Below are 23,386 nucleotides of genomic sequence, written 5' to 3'. Positions count from 1 at the left end.
TCAAATTTCCTATCATTTTAGGAAGAGGAGAAGGAAAGGAAGGGAGGGAGAAAAATTTGGAACTCAAAATCTTGTGAAAATAAATATTAAATATTGTTTTGACATGTACTTGTGGGGAGAATAAAACACTGTTGTAAAAAGTACATCCAACAAGTGCTCATCCAGCCTCTGCTTAAAGACCTCAGTGTGGACAAGGCAGCCTACCACCTCAGCCCCCTTTGTCTCTCTTCTCTCCCCTGGTTTTTCCTGTGCCTGCTTTCTCTGAGACCACTTATTCCAGCTCCAATACACAGAAAAGAAAGTTCTGGGAACCAAAAGAAAATCCTCTTTTTAGATGTTTCACATCTATCGCTATTGTGTGGACTTCAAAGGCCTCTAGGCCTCCCAAGAGCCAGAAGCAGCTCTTTATGTTGCTTTTAGCTGCTTGTGGACACCAACTCCAAGGACCCGGCACTACTTCTGGGCTAATTGTAAGCTAATAATGACCGTGGCACAGCCCAGAGTCACTCGGGACTGCTGGGTTTGAGGCTTTGCTCCTTAAATGCAGATTCTGGAATCAATGATAGGCCCATTTTAATATACCCCACATAGCCTTTTCTTTTGATTTGAAGCAAATATGTTGATAGTTGATAGGAAGGCTCGTCTTCCTGAGTTCAAACCCAGCCTCCAATCACTAGGGATTGGAATAATTGACCCCTGAGATCTCCTTTATTTCTACATCAATGATCCTGTGATCTGTCTTGTGACATTGGACAAGACATTTGACCTCTGTGGGTCTCAGTCTCACCATCTGTAAAATGAGAGGGCTGGATTCAGTGGCTTCCAAGATCCCTTCCACTTCTAAATCTGGGAGCTTCTGATCCTATGTGTTGTGGCTCCTACTTAGCCCCTTCCATTTGTGGCCAACCCCTACAAAAACAAGAAACCTCTGATTGTGGAAGAACTGCATTGAACAGAGAAACTCCATCCCCTTCCGTGACCAGGTCCTTGATGCACCAGACACTGAAAACATTGAGCTCCTCTTATGAAATCAATTCACTTGCAAACGTACCAAGAGAAGGAAAAAATCCTGCTCCATCCAGATCTCCTCATGAAGCCCAGAAAGCTTCCTTCCTGCAGAGAAGCAGTGGATGGTTCCCAGGCTTGTTCAGAAGATTGGCCCCTGGGACAGGTGCTTCCTTTCTTCCTTCCTTCTTTCTTTCCTTCCTCTGTTCCCTAAATAGATAATGGAGGAAGCACCAGCAGCCCAAATCACCAGGCCCTACTAGGAAGCAAGTCCTGAACTGATCCAACATTCCAGTTTTTGTCCCAGCACTCAGAACTAAGGAGATGTTTCTCTCTGGGAAAAACTCAAAACTTCCTGATGCTTCATTAAGTTTAGCAAAGAATGTAGTCTTAATGCCCAGGATATAGTAGGTACATGATAAATGTTTATTGATTGATTGATTTGCCCTGCCTCTAATCCTTCCCATTTATCCAGACTAACCTCTCTATCTCTGTCTCTATTTCTCTGTCTCTCTGTCTCTCTCTACCTCTCTTTGTCTTTCTCTGTCTCTCTGTTTCTTTCTGTGTCTCTATCTCTTATCTGTTTCTCTCTCTCTTTCTGTCTCTCTTACCTTTCTGTATTGTCTCTTTCTCTGTATCTGTTTCTCTGGCTTGTCTCTTTGTCTCTCTCTGTTTCTCTCTCACTTTCTGTCTCTCTTACCTTTCTGTATCTCTCATTGTCTCTTTCTCTGCATCTGTTTTTCTGTCTTTGTCTCTCTATCTCTATCTGTCTCTCTGTTTCTCTCTAAATCAGTCCCTCTCCTCTTTCTCTTCCCCCAGATGGAACCAAGACGCCTGAAAAAACATCTGCCCAAAATTATAAAACTGATGAAGCCGGAGGATCGAATCCTGATCGTGGGGACCACCAAGCGCCCTTTCGAGGCTGATATCAAGCCCCTGTGCAAAGTCTACCAGAAGATTATCATGATCCCCAGGCCAGATTATGCCTCCAGATTCGGCAAGTTCCCTTACTCCCTTTTACATGCTCACTATCAGAGCTCCAGCTGTTGGCTTGTGTAATTGGGGGGGGGGGTTGTCTTGCTTTCCTTTCCCTTTTTCTTCAGGAATGACTTAACCCAGACTCAGGATCCAAAGGAGCTTCCACACCTGAGGCTTTCACTGAAAGATGATGTGGGGAATATAAATCACCCGCTCACGGAAGAGCAGTAATATGGCTTTGTTCTGTCATGAATAGGTTTCACTTTGTATAGACAAGCTGAAGCTGGATGAGGATGCTTATTTGGGGCTGGGCAGACGACAAGAATTAGCAATTACGGTTGCTAATGTGACAGAAAAAGAGAACTGAATCCTTCATTGAACAAATATTTAGCATCTTTTTCTTAGACTATCTGTTTTCCAAAGCACTAAAATATTCAGGTTCAAAAAGGACAATAAAAATCAAATCTGGAGCATCCTCTGAGCTGAGATTCTTAGTTGGCTCTGCCTCAGTTCAATCCAGGTAGCGTTTATTAAGTGTTTTCTGTGTACCACCCAGCACATGAGATGTCCTGTCAAACACTGTGCTGGGTGCCCATGACACAAAAATAAAAGGGAAATCAAAGCCCTGCCCTGGAGGAAGATATATTCTCCGAAGGCTGCACAAAATCCCACTCAGTCCGAACCAACAAGTATCTATTAAATGTCCACTATGTGTCGCATGCTTGGAAAAGAGAGACAGCAGCTCCACAGGACCAGCTTTCAAAGGGCTCAGGATCTGCTAGAAGAAAGCTACAGAACTTACTTCTCCAGGTCATTGAGAAGAGCAGATGAATAAACACATACAAAGCACTTTGCAGATCTTAAAGTGCCCGTGAAGGCTAGCTGTCATTATTACTCGATACAAAATATATGCAAAGTAAAGACCTTATCATTGGATGGGTGATGGGACCAGGAGCTGGTCCTTGAGCTGACTTTGAGGTCTTCAAAAGGAAAGTCTTGGGCTCCGGCTGGGAGAGGCATGGAATGATAAGACCCTAGACCCAGTGCTGGAAAGAGCCATCTTGTCCAACCAACTCATTTTACAGATGAGGAACCTGAGGCCCAGGGAGGTCCTGTGAATTGCTGGAAGCCCTGCAGAATTAGCAATTAGAAGCAACCCGTTTCAGTCAGAATGTAAAGGGCTTTAAACGCTAAGCAGAGGAATTGGTTTGCTTGCTGTTTCCTAGAGGCAATGAAGAGTCCTTAAAGGAATAACACAATCAGAAAGAGCTTTGGATGTGTCAGTTTAGGATGGACTGGAGACAAGAGGGCCATGATATTTTGTATAAGGTAAAAGTCATACTCTCTCTGGGAAAGCTTCTGGGTTCAATGGCTAATCTCCATTTCCAGTTCAGGATCGCTGGGGCTTCCCCTCTAGCCCTTGTTAGTCTTTGGTGGAGTGCTGTGCATGGAGAATAGAGATATCACTTTGGTTAGAGAGAGCAGTTTAGTTGGAAAGGGCCAGGTTGTAGGGCCACGGAAGCTTTGATCCTCTAAGCCCCAGAATATGAGAATAGCTCACAGTTATCGAGTGATTGACTATTTGAAAAGTGTGTACATGTCTCACACAATAAACCAGGGGTGGAAGGGGGTGTGCAAAAACATGGTCTGATGGTGATTAAGAAAACCACTTTGGCAGTTGATGGGGGTTGGCTTGGAATGGCGATCTCAGGGCAGGGTAACAAATTATTCTGCTCGGCACAGAGAACAGAGCTGGGCGTAATGACTGGAGGTCTCTGCGAGGGAAATTTCAGCTTGACATAAGGGTTGGGACAGTGCAATTCATCCCTCCCTTGTGGACCATCCCTAGCCCAGTGTTCTTCCAGTAGTGAGGATTTACTGTTAGGAGAATGTTACCAGAGCCATGAGCACCATGCAGAAAGGCAGCATTCTGCCTCAGAACATGAAAGTGGGGGTGTAGAAGCATTTAAAAAGTAACAGCTTATTAAAGAGCGCCCTATATGTTCTCATTGGATCTTCCCTTGCTAGGGAAACTGAGTCAGGTGACATGGATTTGGATTGGAAGCAGGATTGGAATCGGGTCTTCTTGGTTCCAAGTTTAGCACACTTTTTTTCTCTCTCCTCGTGAGTTAGTGGGTGCTTCTCACCAGAGTTTTTCAGTTCATGCTTCTATGACCAGCCATTTGTCAGGGATTTTGGAAGGAGGATTCTGGGTCAGAACCCCCTGAGGGATTCTTCCAACTGAGATGCCCAGCCTATAAATCTGCCCTTCTGGAACCCTCTTCCATTCCCACCCTTTGCTCCTGACTTTGCTTTCCAGGAACAGGCAGAACAAGGCTAATCCTCCAGATATTTAAGGATTGCGCTCATTATCCTCTATCTCTGTCTTCCCTTCTCTAGGCTAAACATCCCTTAGTCCCTTAATTCCTTCAATGACCAATTGCCCAGTTCTTCCCATGAATAACTTGGGGGGGATAGTTCCCTCTTTCTTCATCCTCAATTCTAATGTCATTAATTATAAGCTATTTCATGTACTGTCCCCTCCTGCCTCTTCTTATTGCCAGCCCCTGGAGCAAGTGCTCATTACCACTTCCTAGACCATAAGAGTCTATGAAGGTCTTCACACTTTCACTCTCTCTCAATTCCAATCCATCATAATATACAAATTTATGCATGTGTGTATGTGTGTGTGTTTGAGAGAGAGGATAATGCTTCTTACTTATAGACCTAACCAACCCATTGTTTGCTCAAAAGTCATCAAGGGCTCCTTATTGTGTAGACACTTGTGTCTGAGATCCAAGGCCCTCTGTGACTGGCCATGCTAACCATATATTCCCAAACTTGTCTTGTCCCACTCCAGTCCGACTCCTTTTCATTCCAGTCAAGCTGGACATCTCTCTGGCCCTGGACTTTTGCATCGCAACCCCTTCATATCTTCACTCAGGTCACTTACTTTGCTGAGGATTCCCTCTACCTTGGTCGATAGACTGTTCCTGAAATATCACTATGACAGAGTCGAGTTAGTGTGTCCAACTCGGCTGATCAGACCAATATGCACTCGGAACGCTCTGCCACAGATTGGACACAAATAGTCCCAGGGACTTTGCACATCTCATGTTTCTTCTGAGCAATTTAATCCTGCTTTGCTCATAGAAAACAGCCCCCTCCCTGATGAGGGAACTCCATGCTGGACAGTCCTGTACCAGTGTCTCCCACACCATGCAGTCGATTCTAAAGTTCTTAAAAGAGACCTTGAGAGGGTCCTGGTATCACTTTTCCTGAGCACCTTGTGAGTCAGTATGGGAGCTGAAAACCTCCTGCTGAAAAAGCACTCCCTTGGTGACTGGGAAAGCTCGAGAGCGTGGTCCGTCACCCAGAACCTGGGCAAGCGTTCTGTCATAAAGTAGACATACTCTGCTGATGGACTCTGGGCAGGCCGATTTTGACAATTTTCTGTAAGCCCTCGTACCTGATGGTATCAACCCATAGGCTTGAAACCCCTTGGTTACCCTCAGCCTGGTTTAGTCTGTCTGCTAAAATGGTTTACTAGGGTATAGCCACTGTGCATGCTGCAGGTTCTTGGAGCTCCAGGTGAGAATTAGCTGGATCAGGTGGACCCCAAAGGTGAAAAGCAGCCCTCAGCCTAGAGGTCTTAATCTTCCCTAAATACGCCCTATACCCTCCCTCTACCTACCTGCCAAATGTCTACCCATCTTTTAAAGTCCATGATGAGCAGTAGCTTCCGGAGCTCTCAGCCCAGAGACAGTAACAGGGTCGGATTGTTCATCAAAAATTAGAGCCCTTTTGTTGGCACTGGATGCAGTTGGTGCTAATTGGCAACCCTGTTGCCCATAAGAAGTTCTGGGTTGAATTCCCAGGAAAGACATGAATGTTCATGATCAGATTCAAGGGAGCAAGAGCCCTGATGAAAATTCCGGAGGCAAGAAGAATACTAGCACTAATGGATTCAGGAAAATAGGGGATCTGGTCACAGGCTGAGAGTGAAAAAGAACCCTATTGCTTCAAGGAGCAGGGGTTCTTCCTGGGTAAAGAGGGAGAGCAATGATCACACTTCTGCAGGTAACACCACCTTGGAAGCACCAAAAACTTGCTTCAAAAAGAGAAGCACAAAAGAGCCTAAAGCTTTGCACAGTATCACCTCACCCCAGATAAAAAGAGTCAAATTTTAACATAAAGCCAGTTCCCAGGTCAAGTAGAACAAACTGCAAGTAGACAGAATTTAAAAATTCATATATTGTGGAACCAGGGTCAGGATCCCACAACATTTAGCACCTTCTACATTAAGGTGCTTCTTCTACATTAAAGAAGTGGAGCACTTGGGATATCATATTCCAGAGGGCAAAGGAGCTAGAATAACTTACTGAGAAAAACTGAGTATAATCTTTCCAGGGGAAAATGGATATTTAACAAAATAGAGGACTTTGAAACATCCCTAATGAAATGGACAGAGCTAAGTAGAAAATTTGACATTCAAACAGAAGACTTAAGAAAAGCATAAAAACCATGAAAGAATAATGAATTGGTTCAACAATCCTGGAACTATGTCCAAGAGAATCTAAAACGTTGCACGCCCATTGACCCAGCAATACCATTACCCATCTCAAAGATATCAAAAAAGAGAAAGGACCCACATTACAAAAATAGTTATAACAGCTTTTTTATGATGGCAAAGAACTGGAAATTGAGAGGATACCCACCAATTAGTCGGGGACTGACTGAACAAGTTGTGCCATATGATTGTGATGGAATAAGAAATGAAGAAAGAGCATAGTTTCACAAAAAATACACGGGGAGACTTATTTGAACTGATACAAAGTGAAGAGAGAAGAACTGGGAGATCATGATGCATAATCACAATGTTGTAATGATGATCAATTGGGAAAACTTGGTTATTCTGATCAATACAATGACTTAAGGCCATTTCAAGGAATTCATGATGAAAAATGCTCTCTATCTCCAGAAAGAGAACTTACGAATTCTGAGTGGAAATTGAAGTATAATTTTCTTGCTTTCTTTATTTTTTTCTTTGCTTTTTGTGTGATATGACCAGTATGGACATATGTTTTGCATGATTTCACATCTATAACTAACATCATTGTTTGCCTTCTCAAGGGTGGGGAAGGGATGGGAAGGAGGGAGAGAATATGAAACTCAAAATTAAAAAAGAAAAGTGTTAATAATAAAGAAATAATAAATATTTAAATGTGGAAGGGAAGAAGTATTATTGTCTCACTAAAATTTTAATTAAGGGGTGCTACAATTACTTCATTATATGTTTATGGTTTAAAAAAAAGTACCAGAGGATTTTCAGCAAATTTAAGCTTTAAGAAAAGAGTCACTCAAGTAAACATTTTATTAAATTATTTGCAATTATGAAAAAATTAAGTTCATGGTAAACAGCACCTCCACACAAATTCTCCCCTAATCATCGAGTTGTGTCCAACTGCATATGAGGATTTGCACCTTTATATGCAGCCTAATATTTTGCATTCAACTCCCTATGCTTCCTCTGTGCCTTGACCTTTCTAGACTGTAAGCCCCATGAAGACAGGTACTTTTTCTTTTTTTCTTTTTTTGCCTCTCTCCTTTTAAGTCTCCCAGTATCTGCCACCCAGCTCTATATGAAAAAAGATACTTGGGAAATGTTGAGTATTATAGACCATGGTAATTTTCATTTTATGCTTATTTTTCCTATTTCATCCCCAATTGAGAGTTTGTTAGAGAAGGATTAGTCAGGTGGGCCTGTGGTTAGTTTCAAGTCAAAGTTTTTAACTCTTTTAACAAAAATTAGACTTTAAAAATTTTTTAATAATCTTTTCCTTAGGGAACATCAAAGTGCTTTAGAAATGCTGAGCCGGATTTCCCTGGTACCTAAACACATCTCTAGCTATAAATCAGGTCCCTTTGCAAACTGCATTTAAGTCTTTTATGCCACCAGGACACCATTCAATGAGATGGGGAATATGGCCCACTCTTGGTTTAGCTCCCATTAAGAAGAGATGTGTTGGTGCAAAGATGATGTGTGTGAATGGAGGTTTTGTCATTGAAATGGGATTTTAAGTGCAGCTAGGGAACTTGGGCTTTTATTCCAGGAGCCCTGCAGTCAATCCTTTTGTAATATAAAGATTTCTTGGGCAGTGGAAATAAGCTTCCTCTAATTTTTCTGGCTTGGTCCATTCTGAAGTTTGTAGCTCAGATCTTTGGAATTGTGTCTTTTGTTTTCATCTCGGCTCAAGAGAAAAGTTCTGGGTTACCCTGATCCTCGTTGTCTAGCTGGATGCCAGACATTTTCCCAGTGGTTTAGGGGTTACTTCCATCTTTGATTCATCCTTGCAGTGGAAAAAGGAGAGGATAAAAGAGAATTAAATATCCATATTGAACTTCATGGCTCAGGGGAAAAGAGCTAGATCTGTTAGGCTCAAACCCTGGCTCAGTGACTTTGGGCAAAGTACTTTCCCTCCTTTGTATGGGGGGGATGGTGGGTTGGACTAGATACTGGACTACATAGCCATGCAGGGTCAATAAACCTAGCAAGGCTTTAGATGTAGCCAAAATCCCCATTGAACGATCCAGCTGGTCCACCCATAATCTTTCTTCCCTCAGGGCTGTGTGGGAGAAAGCTCCCTTACCAATGGAGATGGGTAACTGACCTACAGCTTAGAGAGTTCCTCAGCTCTGTGAGAATTCCCAGCCAGGATAGATCAGAGGCAGCAGGTCTTCCTGACCCCAGGCCACACAATTATAAGGTTAAAATACACATTTGTTCAGGGAAAAGTCTAGGCAGAAAAGTCCCCTTATCCAAAATGGTTGAAAAATGAGATGTTCCACTTAATCTGTATATAGCTAAACACAGACACCAGGAGAGGCAATTGAGAATGTGGTGCAAATATGGGGCAGTGAGAAGTGATCTGGATTTGCAATTAAAGAATTAAATTAAAGTTCGATTATTTGCTAAGTTTAATTTTGCTATTAGATGATCTTGGACAAGTCATAAGAAATGTGCAGATTAGATCTGGAAAGGACTTTGGATGACATCCCCCTGTCCAGTTTTAGAGCTAAAGAAACTGAAGCTAGGAGATGTTGAGTGATTTGCCCAGGAAATGTCAGAGGCAGGGTCTGCACCCAGGTTCTCCCAATTCCTAGTCCTGCAGTCAGTCTATCTTTCCGCTCTACTCTGGACCTCACTTTATAGTCATAAAATGGGCATAATCATATTCTTCCTGCTTGCTTCATAGGTTGACATAATGTCATTCACAAAGGGGTTTTATGAAGCTTTCAGATGCTACTAACAATGACAGCTGCCACTCTCTGGAGTCTTCATCCCACAATGTACCTCTTACCCTTTGGGATGTCTGAAATCTGAGTTCTTTGGAGCTCCATTCTTTGCAGACCCACACCCTCATCAGGAGAGTCAGAGATTTAAAAAGGAGATTGGGGTTTCAGGGTCTCAGGGTCTAACCTTAGAAATGGTTATTAATGGATATTAATTTATTTGTTATATCTCCCAGAGACATTCCATGAGTGTGGCAACTGCCTTCACCAATGCACGTTGCAACCCATTGATAGTCTTCAAGTGTGGTCTGAGGTGCAGAGAAGATGAGTCACTTACTCAATCCCTACAAGGCAGGGATTGGATCTAGATCTTCCAACGCTAAGTCTAGAACCCAATGCTTCATTCTGTGTTGCTTCTCATTGTACAAGATTGTAAGAAAACAGTAGCTCCTCTGGAGGGATGTACTGGAGATTCTGATGTGTTAAGAGGCCAGCTGGGTGGGAACTGGCTAGGTCAGGACTCCTCATTCTAAGATGAAGTTTTAGAAAGAAAGTCAGAGTGGGAACTAATCCAGTTTTCCTTGCTTTCTCTCTGTGTCTTTGTGTCTCTGTCTCTCTCTGTCTCTCTGTCTCTCTCTCTCTCTCTCTCTCTCTCTCTCTCTCTCTCTCTCTCTCTCTGTCTCTTTCTCTCTCTCTCTGTCTCTCTCTCTCTCTCTCCTTCTCTCTCTCTCTCTCTTGGACAAACCAGTATTGTGGAATCAAGTGATTCAACAGGCTGGAGGGAAGATCACCAAGTCGTTGAACATCAGTTGTCTCTCTAAGGTCACCGATGGATTCACCCAAGGACAAATAGTCCAAGTTGTAAAGGGCATCCTCACTGACCGGCGAGTCCGGCAGCAGAAGCAGAAGGCTCTGACAGCCACGGAGTTCATCACAAGCCTGGCTCGGCTGGAACCTGTGTACAAAGAGGAGGAGGAGACCTTTAAGGTAAGCTGAGCACAGCCAGGTCCGTGTCTTGGCCACAGAAGGGGATCTCAGGCTGAGTTCTTCATCTCTTCATCTTCATCTGCTCTTGATCTGGAGAGCCAGGGTGGTGATGGAGAAAAAGGGCACTGTATTAGAACTGAGAATACCTGGCTTTCAAGACCCTTAATTTAGCCTCTAGTTCTTCATGTATGAAAAGCAAGGGTTGACCGCAATGGCTTTCTAGCTCAAAATCTGTGATTATCTAATATTCAGGGTTGCTTTGACCCTGCTAAAAAAAAAAAAAAAAAAGACACATTCACATTTACTCACTTGCTTCCACGCTCAACCCTTGTCCCTCCCCCCCAAAAAAATCAATTCAAATAAAATAGAGGGAAAATATCCCCAAATGTAGAAGCAATTGTTAATAAATAGCATCTTAATTTTGCAAAACACCTTATAAATATTTCATCTGATTCTCACAGCTAGCCCTGTGAGGGCTATTTAACAGATGAGAAAACTGAGACTGAGTAAAAGTATATGATTTGCCCAAATTCATACAGTTAGTAAATGCCTGAGGCAGAATTCATCCTCAGGACTTGCTGGTTTCAAGACGAGCCTTCTACCTACTATGCTAAGGGTCTGTAACTAAGCACGTCTTACTTTACCAAGAAAAAGTGTTAAGATTTTTTTAAAAGTCTATCATCTTTGGAGGCAGCAGGAATGAAGCCTCAGCTCTGGAGTCAGGAGATCCTGAATTCAAATCCAACCTCAGACATTTACTAGCTGTGTGACTCTAGGCAAAGTACTTTAATCCCATTTTTTTTTAAATTAAAGCATATTATCTTTGGAAATAAGATGCAGAGATCACAGAGATATCATTAAAGAAATATTTCTATGAAATACATGACTTTCCAACCAAAATAAAGAGTCCTATATTCCCCAGCAAAGTACCCAAGAGTCTGAGGAAGGTGAAGAGTGAACTTTCCGAGGCCATGAGAGCCGGGGTCTCACCTGGGGCAAAACATCCCATTGGCTTCCAGCTAGAATTCCATTCGGTGTCAAGATTGAGGGTTTTTTGGGGAGTGTCTGGGGGCGTAACTCTTTAAGCCTAATGACTGCCAGCTGCCAACATCTGTCTTCCAAGGCTTCCTCTAATCCAGTCCCTCTTTTATCCTTTCCAAATTAATGAGTTTCCCCTGGTCACCTTTTCTTGACTAACATTTGCTTTTTAACTCTTGCTTATGATATATTTTTAAATCCTCTTTCCCGCCACCATTTGCATTTCTCACAAGTCTTTAAAGAGATAAGAGGTGCTAATCAGAGCATTGTAGGATTAGAGCTGGGAGCAAGCTCAGAGGGACACGAATGGACGTTTATAGAGAGCTTCTTCTGGGCCACATACAGCTAAACACTTGACAGAGATCTTTGATGCTCACAGCAACCCTGGGAAGGAGGTGCTATTATTATCCCCATTTAATACTTGAGGAAACTGAGGCAAACAGGACGAAGTGATTGGCTCAGAATCCCAACGAGAGTGGGGGGGTCAGATTTGAACTCAAGAAGAGGAACACAAGCCCAGAGCTTTAACCACTGGGCCTCCCAGCTGCCCCTCAGAGCCCCTCTAGCCCAACTCCCCCATGTTACAGTTGGAAAATAAAATCAGAGACACAATTCCAAATTGCCTAAAGTGACAAAGGTTGAGAAAAGTCAAAAGCCCTAGATTTGGGGCTGGAAAGAATTCAAAGGCCATTTACTCTAAACCCTCAAAAAAAATTTTAATAAACAGAACAACTGAGGCACAGAGTTAAGACCCAAGGTTAAACAAGTATTAGGAACCCAAAGGATTTCCATCCAAATCTTCTTTAACCAAAATTCTCTTTTGGAACCTAATTCCTCAGTTGAGGCAGCTTTGGTGATTTCCCACATGAAATTGTCAGGCTGCGCAAGGGGAACTCCATAATCCCCCTCCTTCCCTTCATGCCCTCACTCACCCCAAGTGACCATTAGCACAGGCGAAGGAGTCTTGACCCGTGTTGTCCGAGTGATGAACAAGTATACCAGATTACACGAGTCTGTTTTTTGGGGGGAGCCCTGCGGCATCCTGGCCCTGACTGTGACCCTAACCAGCCGTGTGACTTTGGCCAGATCATGTCACCCCCCTACAACTCAGTTTCCTTGTCTGAAAAACAAGAGAACAACACTAAGTGACCTCGAAGTTCTCTTCCAGCCCTGAAATTCTATGATTATCTGACTTATGACACCGCCCCCCCTCCTATTTCACAGACACCTGCTTTCTCTTGATCCTGAAATGCTCTGAACAGGAAAAAAAAATAATAAATATTTTTATTTATAAACAAAAAACAAGAAATCCTTTGTTAATGTTCATTGAACACGGATTCCAAATGTGCAGATAATGGTGTATCCGTGCCTGAAAGCGTGCTGTGCCTCAGTTAGCCCAAATTCATGACCTCGTCTCTCCTTACTGCATCTGGCAGCTCCCTAACCCTGTCAGTTTTTTCCCCCAAATTAAGCACTAGATCTTTTTCTTGATCAATGCATTGAATAATTGAATCATTTAATAAACCCACGATTCATTCCCTAGTGTGATACTTGGCACTCAAACTAATTACTAAATACACTGAATTATGACTGCCACCTGCTGGCCCCGTTGCCCAGTTTGTCACCATCCTGAGCTACTGGGGGCTCCAGATCAAAGATTCCATGTTAGCAAAGCAAGATTTGGAATCCCTCTCAAAGAAAAGGGATGATTTTAATGTTCAGAAATAAAGTTAATCTATTTGTCTCAGGGAGGGTGGGGAAATCCCACCAAATCAACTTGAAAGGCTATTCCCCTTTGGGTCCTGCTCCCTGACATTCTGAGTCGGAAGCTTACCTTCCTGAGGTTCAAATCCAGCCTCAGACTCTTATCGGGGTGACCCTAGCCAAGTCACTTCACCCTGTTTGCCTCAGTTTCCTCACCTGTAAAATGAGCTGGAGACATAAATGGCAAACCATCCCAGCATCTTTGCCAAGAAATCCCAAAAAGGTTATAAAGAGTCATATACTGGCTAGCCGGATGCACAAAAAAGTCACCAGACAGGGCTTTATTGCACTGTTGCCTCTATAACCTAGAAATAGATTTGTGATCAGCTAACAAAGTTTGGAATCTGGTGAATGCGGAATTTTAGTGACGGAGCCCTGATTAACCAGCTTCTTTCCCCATGCTCCCCATGCTACACGGCTAGTTCCAGGTCAAATCAAACCTTCCAGACCAGTGCTGACAGGGCAGTTACAATGGCAACCGAGGAAGATCCTGGCATTTTAGACCCACTATCTGGTGGCCGCTATCACCATCCAACAGTCATTTATCACTGGGAATTTTAATGGCAAACTCTTGAAGTCTAGCAAAGAGTGATTATTGATTATAAGGATTGATTCAAAATACAATCCTTTCTCTCCTCTAATTTTTTGAGTGATGTGGCTTTTATATTTTATAATATACATAATATATAATAGATATATATTTATGTAGACCCTATATCCACTTTGAAATCATTGTAGTAAATGACCTAAGATGTTGATCTCAGCATAATTTCTGCCTGGCTATTTTCTGCTTTTTCCAGAAATTTTTTCAAAGAATTTTTACCCCAGCCATTGGTGTCCTTCAGTTTACTGAATACCACCTTACCACCCACTTATGGGACTTGTTTAATCTACTCAAGTGATCAACAAGCATCTTACAGACCTACTATGTTCCAGGTGCCGAGGATGCAAATACAAAAAAATAGGAGTCATCCCTTGTCTCTTAAACCTCTCTCTGTAAATGGACTCTTGGAGGAGACTTCATTTCTAATCTACTCTGTGAATCAGTTTCCCCTGTGCTTTTAACCAATAGCCAGGGACTAGAAGGAGGAGGACCAGGTATTGTGGCCTTATATTTCTCTTAGATTTTGAGCCACTTGAGAGAAGGCTGGAGTTAGGCAACACATAGAATGTGTAGTCATGTCAATATGGAAATTGGCCCTTGTCAGGTGCCTGTCAGTAGTTCCATTGACCCTTCGTCACGAATGAGAAAGATTGAAATAAGTTTGCTAAGGCTTTCTCTACAGAATGTATGCAAAATTTTAATATTTTATTCCCTGGTTCCTTGATTTCAGACTTGGTACTCCAAGACCCCTTTGGGTAAGAAAAGAGCAAATGCATTGTCTGGAGCTGATGAAAAGGACAAAGGAAAAGGAAGAGGAAGGGGGAAAATAAAGGGAAAAGAAAAAGGGAAAGGGAGAGGGAAAAAATAATTCTTTACGTATTGATCATATTTAACTCTTTCTAATCGATGGTGAGGTTGACCATTTCTCTGAAAAGAATAAATCAATGCCCCAGCATACAGATGCAAGAAAATCCTGCCTATTGAAGAAGCCCAAAGGAAAAAAATTCTTCCACCTGTGGTGGGCATTCACAGGACACAACAGTTCCTGTATTTTTCATATTCATTCAACTAGTGCTTTGGTCATCTCAGATCTCCTCAGGATGCTAGCCTTCCGAGGGTTTGTACAGAACGTAGACATACTCTGTGCATGTGCATAAACACATACATACACAGAGAGACCTTGCATTGCTTGGGCATTCTGCTCTAGTGCAGCATTGAATATGAAGCTAAAAGTATAGAATTAAAGGGCATTCTCATTGGTAGATTAATCAGCATAACTTCTATTTTTCTATGGTGCTATTTTATTCATCTGTGCACTGTGTATGTAATATATTTTTGCAATTAAAAAATATAATTCTTTCCTATATCCATGAATTTTATAAAGCTAAATAAAATTTTTACACTTAACAGACTCCTAGCTTGATTTGTTATGAACTACATGGAAAAGCGCTGTCCAGAGGAGTATTCCTGATTTCCCAAAGGGACTCCACATCTCGTCAACTGAGCATTGATTGAAAAACAGCAATAATATTTTCTTATATTGAAACAGTTGGCAGCGAGATAAATAAGGCCTGAAGTCAGGAAGACTTATCTTCGTGAGTTCAAATCCAACCTCAGACACTAGCTATGTAATCAAGGCCAGTCATTTAATTCTGTTTGCCTCAGTTCCTCATTTGTTAGATTCACTGGAGAAGGAAATGGTAAAAAAAAATTTCAGTATCTTTGCCAAGAAAATCCTAAATAGGGTCACAAAGACTTGGACATGACTGAAATGACAAAACAACACAAATATTGAAATAAAATCTCTCCTATTTATCCTAGAAAACAGAACATCTGGAAAGGATGTAAAAATTGATTTCAAGTATTTGAAAGGCTGTCACATGGAAGCCAGAACCAAGAGCAATACAGACTGATTCATGATTAATGTTAGGAAACATTTCTCAATAACTCATGTTGTCCAAAGATGGAATGAATCCATGGGGCCGTCCCAGAATCCCTATCACTGTTCTTCCAAGGTTGGAATTCCCTGTCCTGGGTATTAGAAGACACATACTTGTTCACAAAATCATGGAATCTGTGCCCAACAAAGGACCAGAGTTGAAAAGGATTCATAGACTTCCTTGTCCAACTTATGCCTAAATGTGAATGCCTCTTCCTCTGTGACCCACCCAACATAAACATCAGCCTTTGCTGGAATACTTTTCATGAGGAAGAATCCATCACTAATTAAGGCCCACCTTTGAGTGGTTTTCACTCTTAGGAAGTTTGCCCACATTTTCTTCTCGCACTACTACCAGAACTCCTAGTTGCCTTCCAAAGCCATAACTGATCAAGACCCCTTTCTCTTCCATGTGACAGCCCTTCAGGTTCTTGGATACAGGTCTCGAGTCCACATCTGTGTTTTCTCCTCCATTATAAACATTCCCAGATCCTTCCAATTTTCTTGATATTTGCTGAATTTTCAGTCATGACCCCATTCATAGTAATGATACTGGAGCCATTTGCCATTTCCTTCTTCAGCTCATTTTGGAGATGGGAAAATTGAGGCAACCAAACAAAGTTAAGTGACTTGTACAGACTCACACAGCCAAGAAGTATCTGAGGCTGGATTTGAACTGGGATTCTGTGGCTCGACAGGGATAGTGTGTTGAGGTTTGCAATGGGCTTGGTTAGACTTATAACAATAAACTTTCCGACAGCTGTTTTTTGTTTGTTTGCTTGTTTTGTGGCCACAATTTGGACAGCTACCACACCTCCAGGTCCACTCCAGTGTTTAGGACCAAAATGTCTCTAGAACCAACATGTAAAGCCCACATTTTTCCCATTGGCTGACCAGACCCAGGTATTTGAGAGCCATTCCTTGGCTGTCCCCTCCTAACTACATAAGACTCTGGGCTTTGTTCTTGGATGCAGAATCTCTAATCCTGTTTCCCTGGTTGTGCTCCTTTGTTCAGACTGAACCCCCACATCCTACAGACCTTCTGTCCTGGACCTATCCCACTGCTGGTCAAGGCCTTATAAGCACTCAGTCTCCAAACCCAGCTTGGAAGAGGCTGAAACATTCAGTCCTGGGGAAGGGCCTCTTATGCCCATTTTCCAATCTAGTTCAATCCGATTTTCCCTTGGCACAGAAGGAAAGCCAAAGCCGACTTAAGCCGCAGCCCTCCTGAGGAATCACCCAGCTCTGGGACTTGGTGTTAATTGCAGAACAATATGATTTGATATTTGTAGACAAATGAGCGTTAAATAAAAAACAAAACGAGAGCAATCTCTTTTTTAATCTCAGTCGAACTGACTGCAGGCTGATTAAAACACACTTGTTCAAGCTCTCGGGCTGGTAATGCTCAATAAACATTGCTAGGCATAAAAGCTGTAATGCAACTTCAACATGTTAAGAACTAGGGAAGCAGATCTCAATGTGAAATCGGCACCAAGTTCTCAATGAGAGAGAGAAAAAGGAGCTTTGCACAAAATAATAAATCACTAGAGAGTGTTTAAAAAAAGAAGAAATTAAATTTTAGATGACGGATAAATACATCTGACCCACTGGTTAAAAGTGAACCTACAGTCAATGTTGAAAAATTACCCATCCATATGTTTTGTAAATAAAAAGCTATAAATAAAAAAAGTAACCTTACAGTTGGCAGGGGGCTGTTTGCAGCTTCTATTGCCCCCCAAGTCATATCACACAATGCTTTGTTCCTTTTTTCAGATGAATGTATAATTAGATTAACATTTATTTTGTACAGAGACGCAGTAGATGTTTATTGCATTGATAATCTCTCAAAATAAATAAGAAATTGTGGTTTCAAACCTTTGAATTAGATTGGAAAAAAAATCAGTTTACATGTTTACCTGTAGTAGAACTGTCATGTTTACCAGCATCCTCCACCTTCAATTCCATGAAACAAGTATTAAATACCCACTTCTCTGTAGTAGGCACCTGAGAAATAAAAACAAAGTGACTAAAAATTGGGAGGGAAATAATCCCTTTCCTTCAAAGATTTACATTTTGCCAAAGAGAATAAACATAAGTCAATTCATAATATTTGCAAAGCTATATAAATTAATTTCAAAATGGAGAAAGTTCTAAGGACTAAGGATATTAGTAATGGTCTCAAGTAAGAGGTGGCCCCTGAGCTCTGTTTTGGAATTATTGGTCTCATGTGAATATGCATAATGATTGGGTCCCTGAGCCCTAATTAAGCCAGGTCTCCACAGAACCACTCTTAAGCCCACTACTAACCCCAATAGTTTGTGTGTCACCAGCTTGGATATCAGTCTATAAAGAAAATAATAACTCATATGGCAAAAACTGGGAATTTCTGATTTTCTTGATGCATAGAAGAAACTTCGGCTCCCCTATGGCCTAATTGGGATGATGAAGTAGGTTGTTGTTGGTTATTGCTTGAGAGCTTTAGTCATTTAAAGTTATTTTTCTTTGCAATAGAGTATAATTCTGCTCAAAACTCCAGTCCATGCAGGTCTTCTGAGATTTCTCTGAAACCATCCCCTTTTTTACTTGTTATGACACAATAATTTTCCATTCTTTTAAATACCATATTTTGCCCAGCCTATCCCCCATGAACAAACCTTCCCTTTGCTTCCAGTTCTTTGCACAAAGAAAAAGTACTGCTATAATCATTTTTATATGTTCTTATTTGATCTCTTTGGGGTATAAACCTTGTATCGTTTTTTCATTTGAACTGTACATAATGTATATTTACATAATTTATATAACTTTGGAGGAAATTGCTTTCCAAACTGGTTTTCCAAACAGCTCCACCAGCAGTGAGTATGTACCTATCTTGTTGCCATATTGGTATAAATCATGATCATACTGCATAATCCTTTTAACCACTGATGTAACCCCTTTGCAAATATTTTTCAAATATTTAAATATTATAGCCAATACTAATTAGGAATACTGGTCTATAATTTTCTTTTTTGATTAGCTTTTATTTAAAGATAAATTCATTTCATATAAGGACTTTGGTGAAAATCACTTCTTAAATAACTTATGTAATGAAATCAATTACTCATTAAATATTTGATGAATACAATTGTAATTCCATCAAATTCTATGGTTTCCCTTCTTTGGAAATTCATTTATGATTTATTTGATTTATTTTTCTGATATTGTGTTATTGAAATTATCTATTTCTTGTTCTGGTAAACTGAGCATTTTATATTTTTGTAAATATTCATCCATTCATTTAAATTACTACTTTTGTCAAATTTTTGTTTGTTGGTTTTCTAGATGTCCTGTCTTTTAGTTTTTCTTTTTCTTTTGTTGATGAAAATATGTAGCGATACAAATTCCTCTCTAATGACTGATTTGACTGCATACCAAAAAATTTGGTATGTTTTCTTACCTCATCATTTTCTTTTATGAAATTGTCTATTTTTCTCTATTTTCTTTGAAACACCAGTTCTTCAGGATTTAATAATTTAGCCTCCATATAAGTTTGAATCTTTTCTTCGAATGCTCTCTATAATTGTTAGTATGTTTTAGTCAGTAACAATGTTATAGTAGAAATATCTTAATATCCACCACATGCAATCTAGACTAATTTTTCCTTAAAAATTATAACTGCCCTGTGATTTAATTGGCTCATGAGGCCAAGGCTCAGGTTACTAGAATAAATTCCCCTGATCCTATATAAAAAAGGAAATAAAATAACCAAAATATAAAGAGCTTCAGCTCTTTCCTCAGGCTACTGACCAGAAACCATAGTAGAGACATGCTTAGGTGAATCAACTCTGTATTCTCATGGAATATATAGAAGAGGAAGGATAGCCAGAGAAAGTATATTCTCATGGAATATACTTTCTCTGGCTATCCTTCCTCTTCTATAAGTAAATTCCTTTTTGTAAATTTCTGAATGTTCCATGTCTCATTTTGTTCCAATATTGAGCTGCCAGAAAACTGAGTCAAACTTGGCCTACAACAGTAATCTTAAAAATGTCTGCTTTTCTGTATTTCTTTATGAGGTTTTTATTCTCTAGCATATGGTCAAATTTTGTAAAGCTGTCACATGAAGTCTATAAATATCCATATTCCCTTCTATTCCCATCTAGTAGTCATCAAACATTTATAAATGCTAACTTTTTTAAAATTTATTTCAAGACCAAACTCCTTTTATGTCTATCTTCTTAGCTAGATTTTTCTTTCCCTCATTCCTAGTTCTGCCCTCAAGGGAAATACATAAAAAGTCAAAATCTCCTCTACCTTGACAGCCCTTGAGATACTTCAAGACATGTTTTATCATGTCCTGTCTCATATCTTCTTTTCTACAGATTAAAATTGTCCTGTTCCCTCAACCAGTATTTGTACAGCACAGTCCTTAGGGTCCTTCCCAATCTGGTTTTTGTTCTCTGTCAATTTATTTTGACAGTTCTTTATTAAATGACTTTCTAGGTAACAAAACAAAAGAATTCTTGAATTCAAGGAGCTCAGCTTATACTGGAAAGATCAAATGAGATCATCAATATCTAAGAGTGCTAAAGGAATGCCAACTATTGCCTTAGCTTAAAAAAGGCCAAGATCTCCCATTTCATCCAGGGCCATCCTGATCTCTCTCCGGCCATTGGACCCAGATGGCTCTGGAGGAGAAAGTGAGGAAAGTGACCCCGCCCAGCCCTCCCTTACTTAAATCCAATGCATTGCACGTCATAGCAATACTTCCCTGATGTCCTGGTCCTCTTTGAGAATAAAGGACAAACAATAACTATTATTATAATGAGGACAATGTCTTCCTGAAATGTCAATGACATTCACAAATAGTTATCCAGAACTGAAGACGTTGGATGCTACATCATTAGACTTGTGAGTTCCTCAAGAACAAGGACTTTCTTTTGCCTTTCTTTGTATCCTCTGTGCTTAGCCCAGTGCCTAGCACATAGTAGGCACTTAATATTTATTGACTGACTTCTCGATTCAACCTCGAGTAGCAATGACCAAATGAGTTAGCCTATATATACATAGCTACTTTGCAAACCTTAAAATACTATCTAAGTAATAGCTACTTATTGTTATTACTAAAATTGCCTGTTAATATATTTCTATTATAATGAGTAGGAATTGTTGCTTTCTTTCTGTTAGCAGCTAGCACAATACTTGGTATATAGTAGATGCTTAACAAACGTTTGCTGATTGATTAAATGACTTTTTTTTCGTTGTGATGCTCTGTGGATTCATGTTGAGATTGCAGTTCACTAAAGATGTTCTGAACTTGACTTTTTTAACCAAACTTAGATCATTATTTGTGTAACTTCACAGGACCTCATGTCTTTAATCTGTCCTGTTCTTCTTACCTGTACAATAAAAAGGGTTTATATTAGTCTTATCTAGCTACAGCTTTTATGATCCTGACCCATTCTGGGCCAGACCCAAGGATAACGTCCTCAGGGGCCATCCCTTGGCACATCCCTAAGGCCAGCTTAAGAAGCGGGGAAACTATTGCCCTTCCCCCTTGGGAAGTATATTTAAACCAAGTGCTTCCCCTTTAACCCCACCCAACTTCAAGAACTTTCTCAATTTGCCGGATTTCCCATTTGACAGTTTGTGACTGTGACACACTGACAGCAAGTGGGGCTCTTCCATAATGTGATGATCAGTATTTTCCTTAATGTGATGGTCAGTCACACCTTCAAAAGGTTTTCAGTGGTGCGTCCAATTGCCTCGCCCCCAACTGCCTTGCTTGGCCGTGTCTGGATATGTGTCCATGTGTGTTCTTATAAAGTATAATACCAGCATCCTGTCTTGTCAGGATTTCTCTTCAAGTCATTGGAAGCACAAGGACTTTGAAACTGGTGAAATCAAATTATAATGCACTCAGCCTGGGCCTTTTGTCAAAGGACATTTCAAAAGACAGGCACCCTTGGCCATCAGGAAATGCTGAAAACACTGGAGTTCATTTGAAAAAAGCTGCAGCCAAAGTTGGTCTTGCAAATTAGCTCCGTGCGCCCTGAAGTTTCTTTTTATTTCTCTCATGGCACCAAAACACTTGGACTCCTGCTCCCTTTCTCTTCTTTCCCACAACACACACATACACACAAAGGGGTGGATTATCACTCACTGGGATTAAAGGGATGTTTACGCTAATGAGCTGGAGGAAAAATAGAACCATGGAGGCGGCTGCTCGGTGGCGGGAGTTGGTTGTGTGGTTCCAATCATGGGGGAGCAGAGCTGACTCCATTCCTGGTGAGCTCACCCTGGCCAGGGCCGCCTGGCATCGGACCCCTAGTCTGGCTTCTGCTAATCTCTGAATACAAGCTCGAAGGCCACAAGGAAGACCAGGGGACCAGCAAACAGTGCACATCAAAGGCGAATGCGTTCGGGAATGGAACTGGGATGGAAAGACAATTGAATCAATTGGAATCAAAAAAACTAGATTTGAATCCCAACTCTGTCAATCACAGGGACATGGATATTGGATGATAGTGGATAAATTACTTCTTTCTGGATCTGTTTCCTCTTCTGCAAAGTGGGACAGGGGAACTTGATGGCCTCCTAGACCACTTCCCACTCTGAACCTACGGCTCTTTGAATGTAATGCTCCAAAGCCCAATTCACTTATCCAAGTAAAGAAGAGAAAGAAATGTAGCGGGGAGCAGAGATGAGAGGGAGCAGCTGAGCCCTTGAACTGTGGGTTCCCAAGAGGCTCCTCTGTGCCCCGGCTTCTGAGGGCACCTGGGGCAGGGCTGGCTGACTTACTGCTCCCTCCCAAGGGATGCTGCTGTGGTCAGCCTATCAAAGGGCAGACGGGGCAGCAGCGGGTGGAGGGGAAGAAAGCTGGGCTCCACCCCCTGCAGCCTCATGCACTGACTCCCGGGCTTGAGAGAGAGAGCCAACTAAGCAACAGCTGCAGTCCCCTCTGGGAGTAAAATCTACGGGAAGTCGACCTCGGATTGCCAGGGCCGTTCAGCCACAAAAACTTAGGCCACAGGAACCTCCTTTCCAACTGCTTTACCTTCTACTCACCCACCCAATCCACAAGAGTGAGAGTAATAAAAGCTAATTTTCCCCTGAGGCAATGGAGTTAAGGGACTTGCCCAAGGTCACACAGCCAGGACGAGTTATGTGTGAGGCTGGATTTGAACTCGGGTCCTCCTGACTTCAGGGCTGACGCTCTCTCCACAGCCCCCTGAGCTGCCCCTTCATTTGACACTTAGCTTGATACTGTGAGGTAGTTGCTGTTTTTATTATCCCCATTATACAAATCAGGAAGCTGAGGCAGAGTGATTTGTAAGTGTCTCCGGTCACATTTGAACTCAGGTTTTCTGACTTCAGGCCAGCTCTACCCATTGCACCACCCGGTGTGCACGTTTCCCCTGGAGAGCCTTGGAGCAGATCTCTTTCAGAATAAGCATTCTGATGCTCACAACAGCTCTGGGAGGTAGGTACTCTTATCATCCCCATGTTATAGATGAGAAAACTGAGACACGGAGACATTAAGAGACTCACCGAGGCTCACAGGAGTATCTGGGAGGGGATTTGAAATCAGCTCTTCCTGACACTGAATACTCAGGTGCTTCCTCACTCTAGCCGCTGGCTAACGGGGAGCAAGGATTCAACCTCCCCCATGTGCCCGTTGAGTCAGAAATAGGGACGGAAGTGCCGCCTTTTCTGGGAGAGATGATCGGGAGAAAGCCACGTCTCAATGACTCAAAAAGATGCAAGAAGCAAGAGGGGAAGAGGTTCAAGACGAAGGC

The 23,386-nt window shown here is 41.6% G+C and overlaps 1 protein-coding gene across 3 annotated transcripts in view; it reads left to right on the top strand.

Moving 5' to 3' along the window:
* IQCA1 (IQ motif containing with AAA domain 1) overlaps positions 1–15,076 on the top strand; it is a 191,007-nt gene extending 175,931 nt beyond the window's left edge. For all 3 annotated transcript variants that reach the window (XM_051999120.1, XM_051999121.1, XM_051999122.1), the window contains 3 exons: positions 1,825–2,002; positions 10,025–10,263; positions 14,400–15,076. In XM_051999120.1, the coding sequence (XP_051855080.1) occupies positions 1,825–2,002; positions 10,025–10,263; positions 14,400–14,537 (555 nt within the window). In that variant the 3' untranslated portion in view covers positions 14,538–15,076. The remainder of the gene's footprint in view (positions 1–1,824; positions 2,003–10,024; positions 10,264–14,399) is intronic.
* The last annotated feature ends 8,310 nt before the right edge of the window (positions 15,077–23,386 follow it).

The sequence above is a fragment of the Antechinus flavipes genome, chromosome 4 (assembly GCF_016432865.1).
Source record: "Antechinus flavipes isolate AdamAnt ecotype Samford, QLD, Australia chromosome 4, AdamAnt_v2, whole genome shotgun sequence".
In the NCBI taxonomy this organism is placed as follows: domain Eukaryota; kingdom Metazoa; phylum Chordata; class Mammalia; order Dasyuromorphia; family Dasyuridae; genus Antechinus; species Antechinus flavipes.
This window is presented reverse-complemented; position numbering and strand designations above follow the sequence as displayed.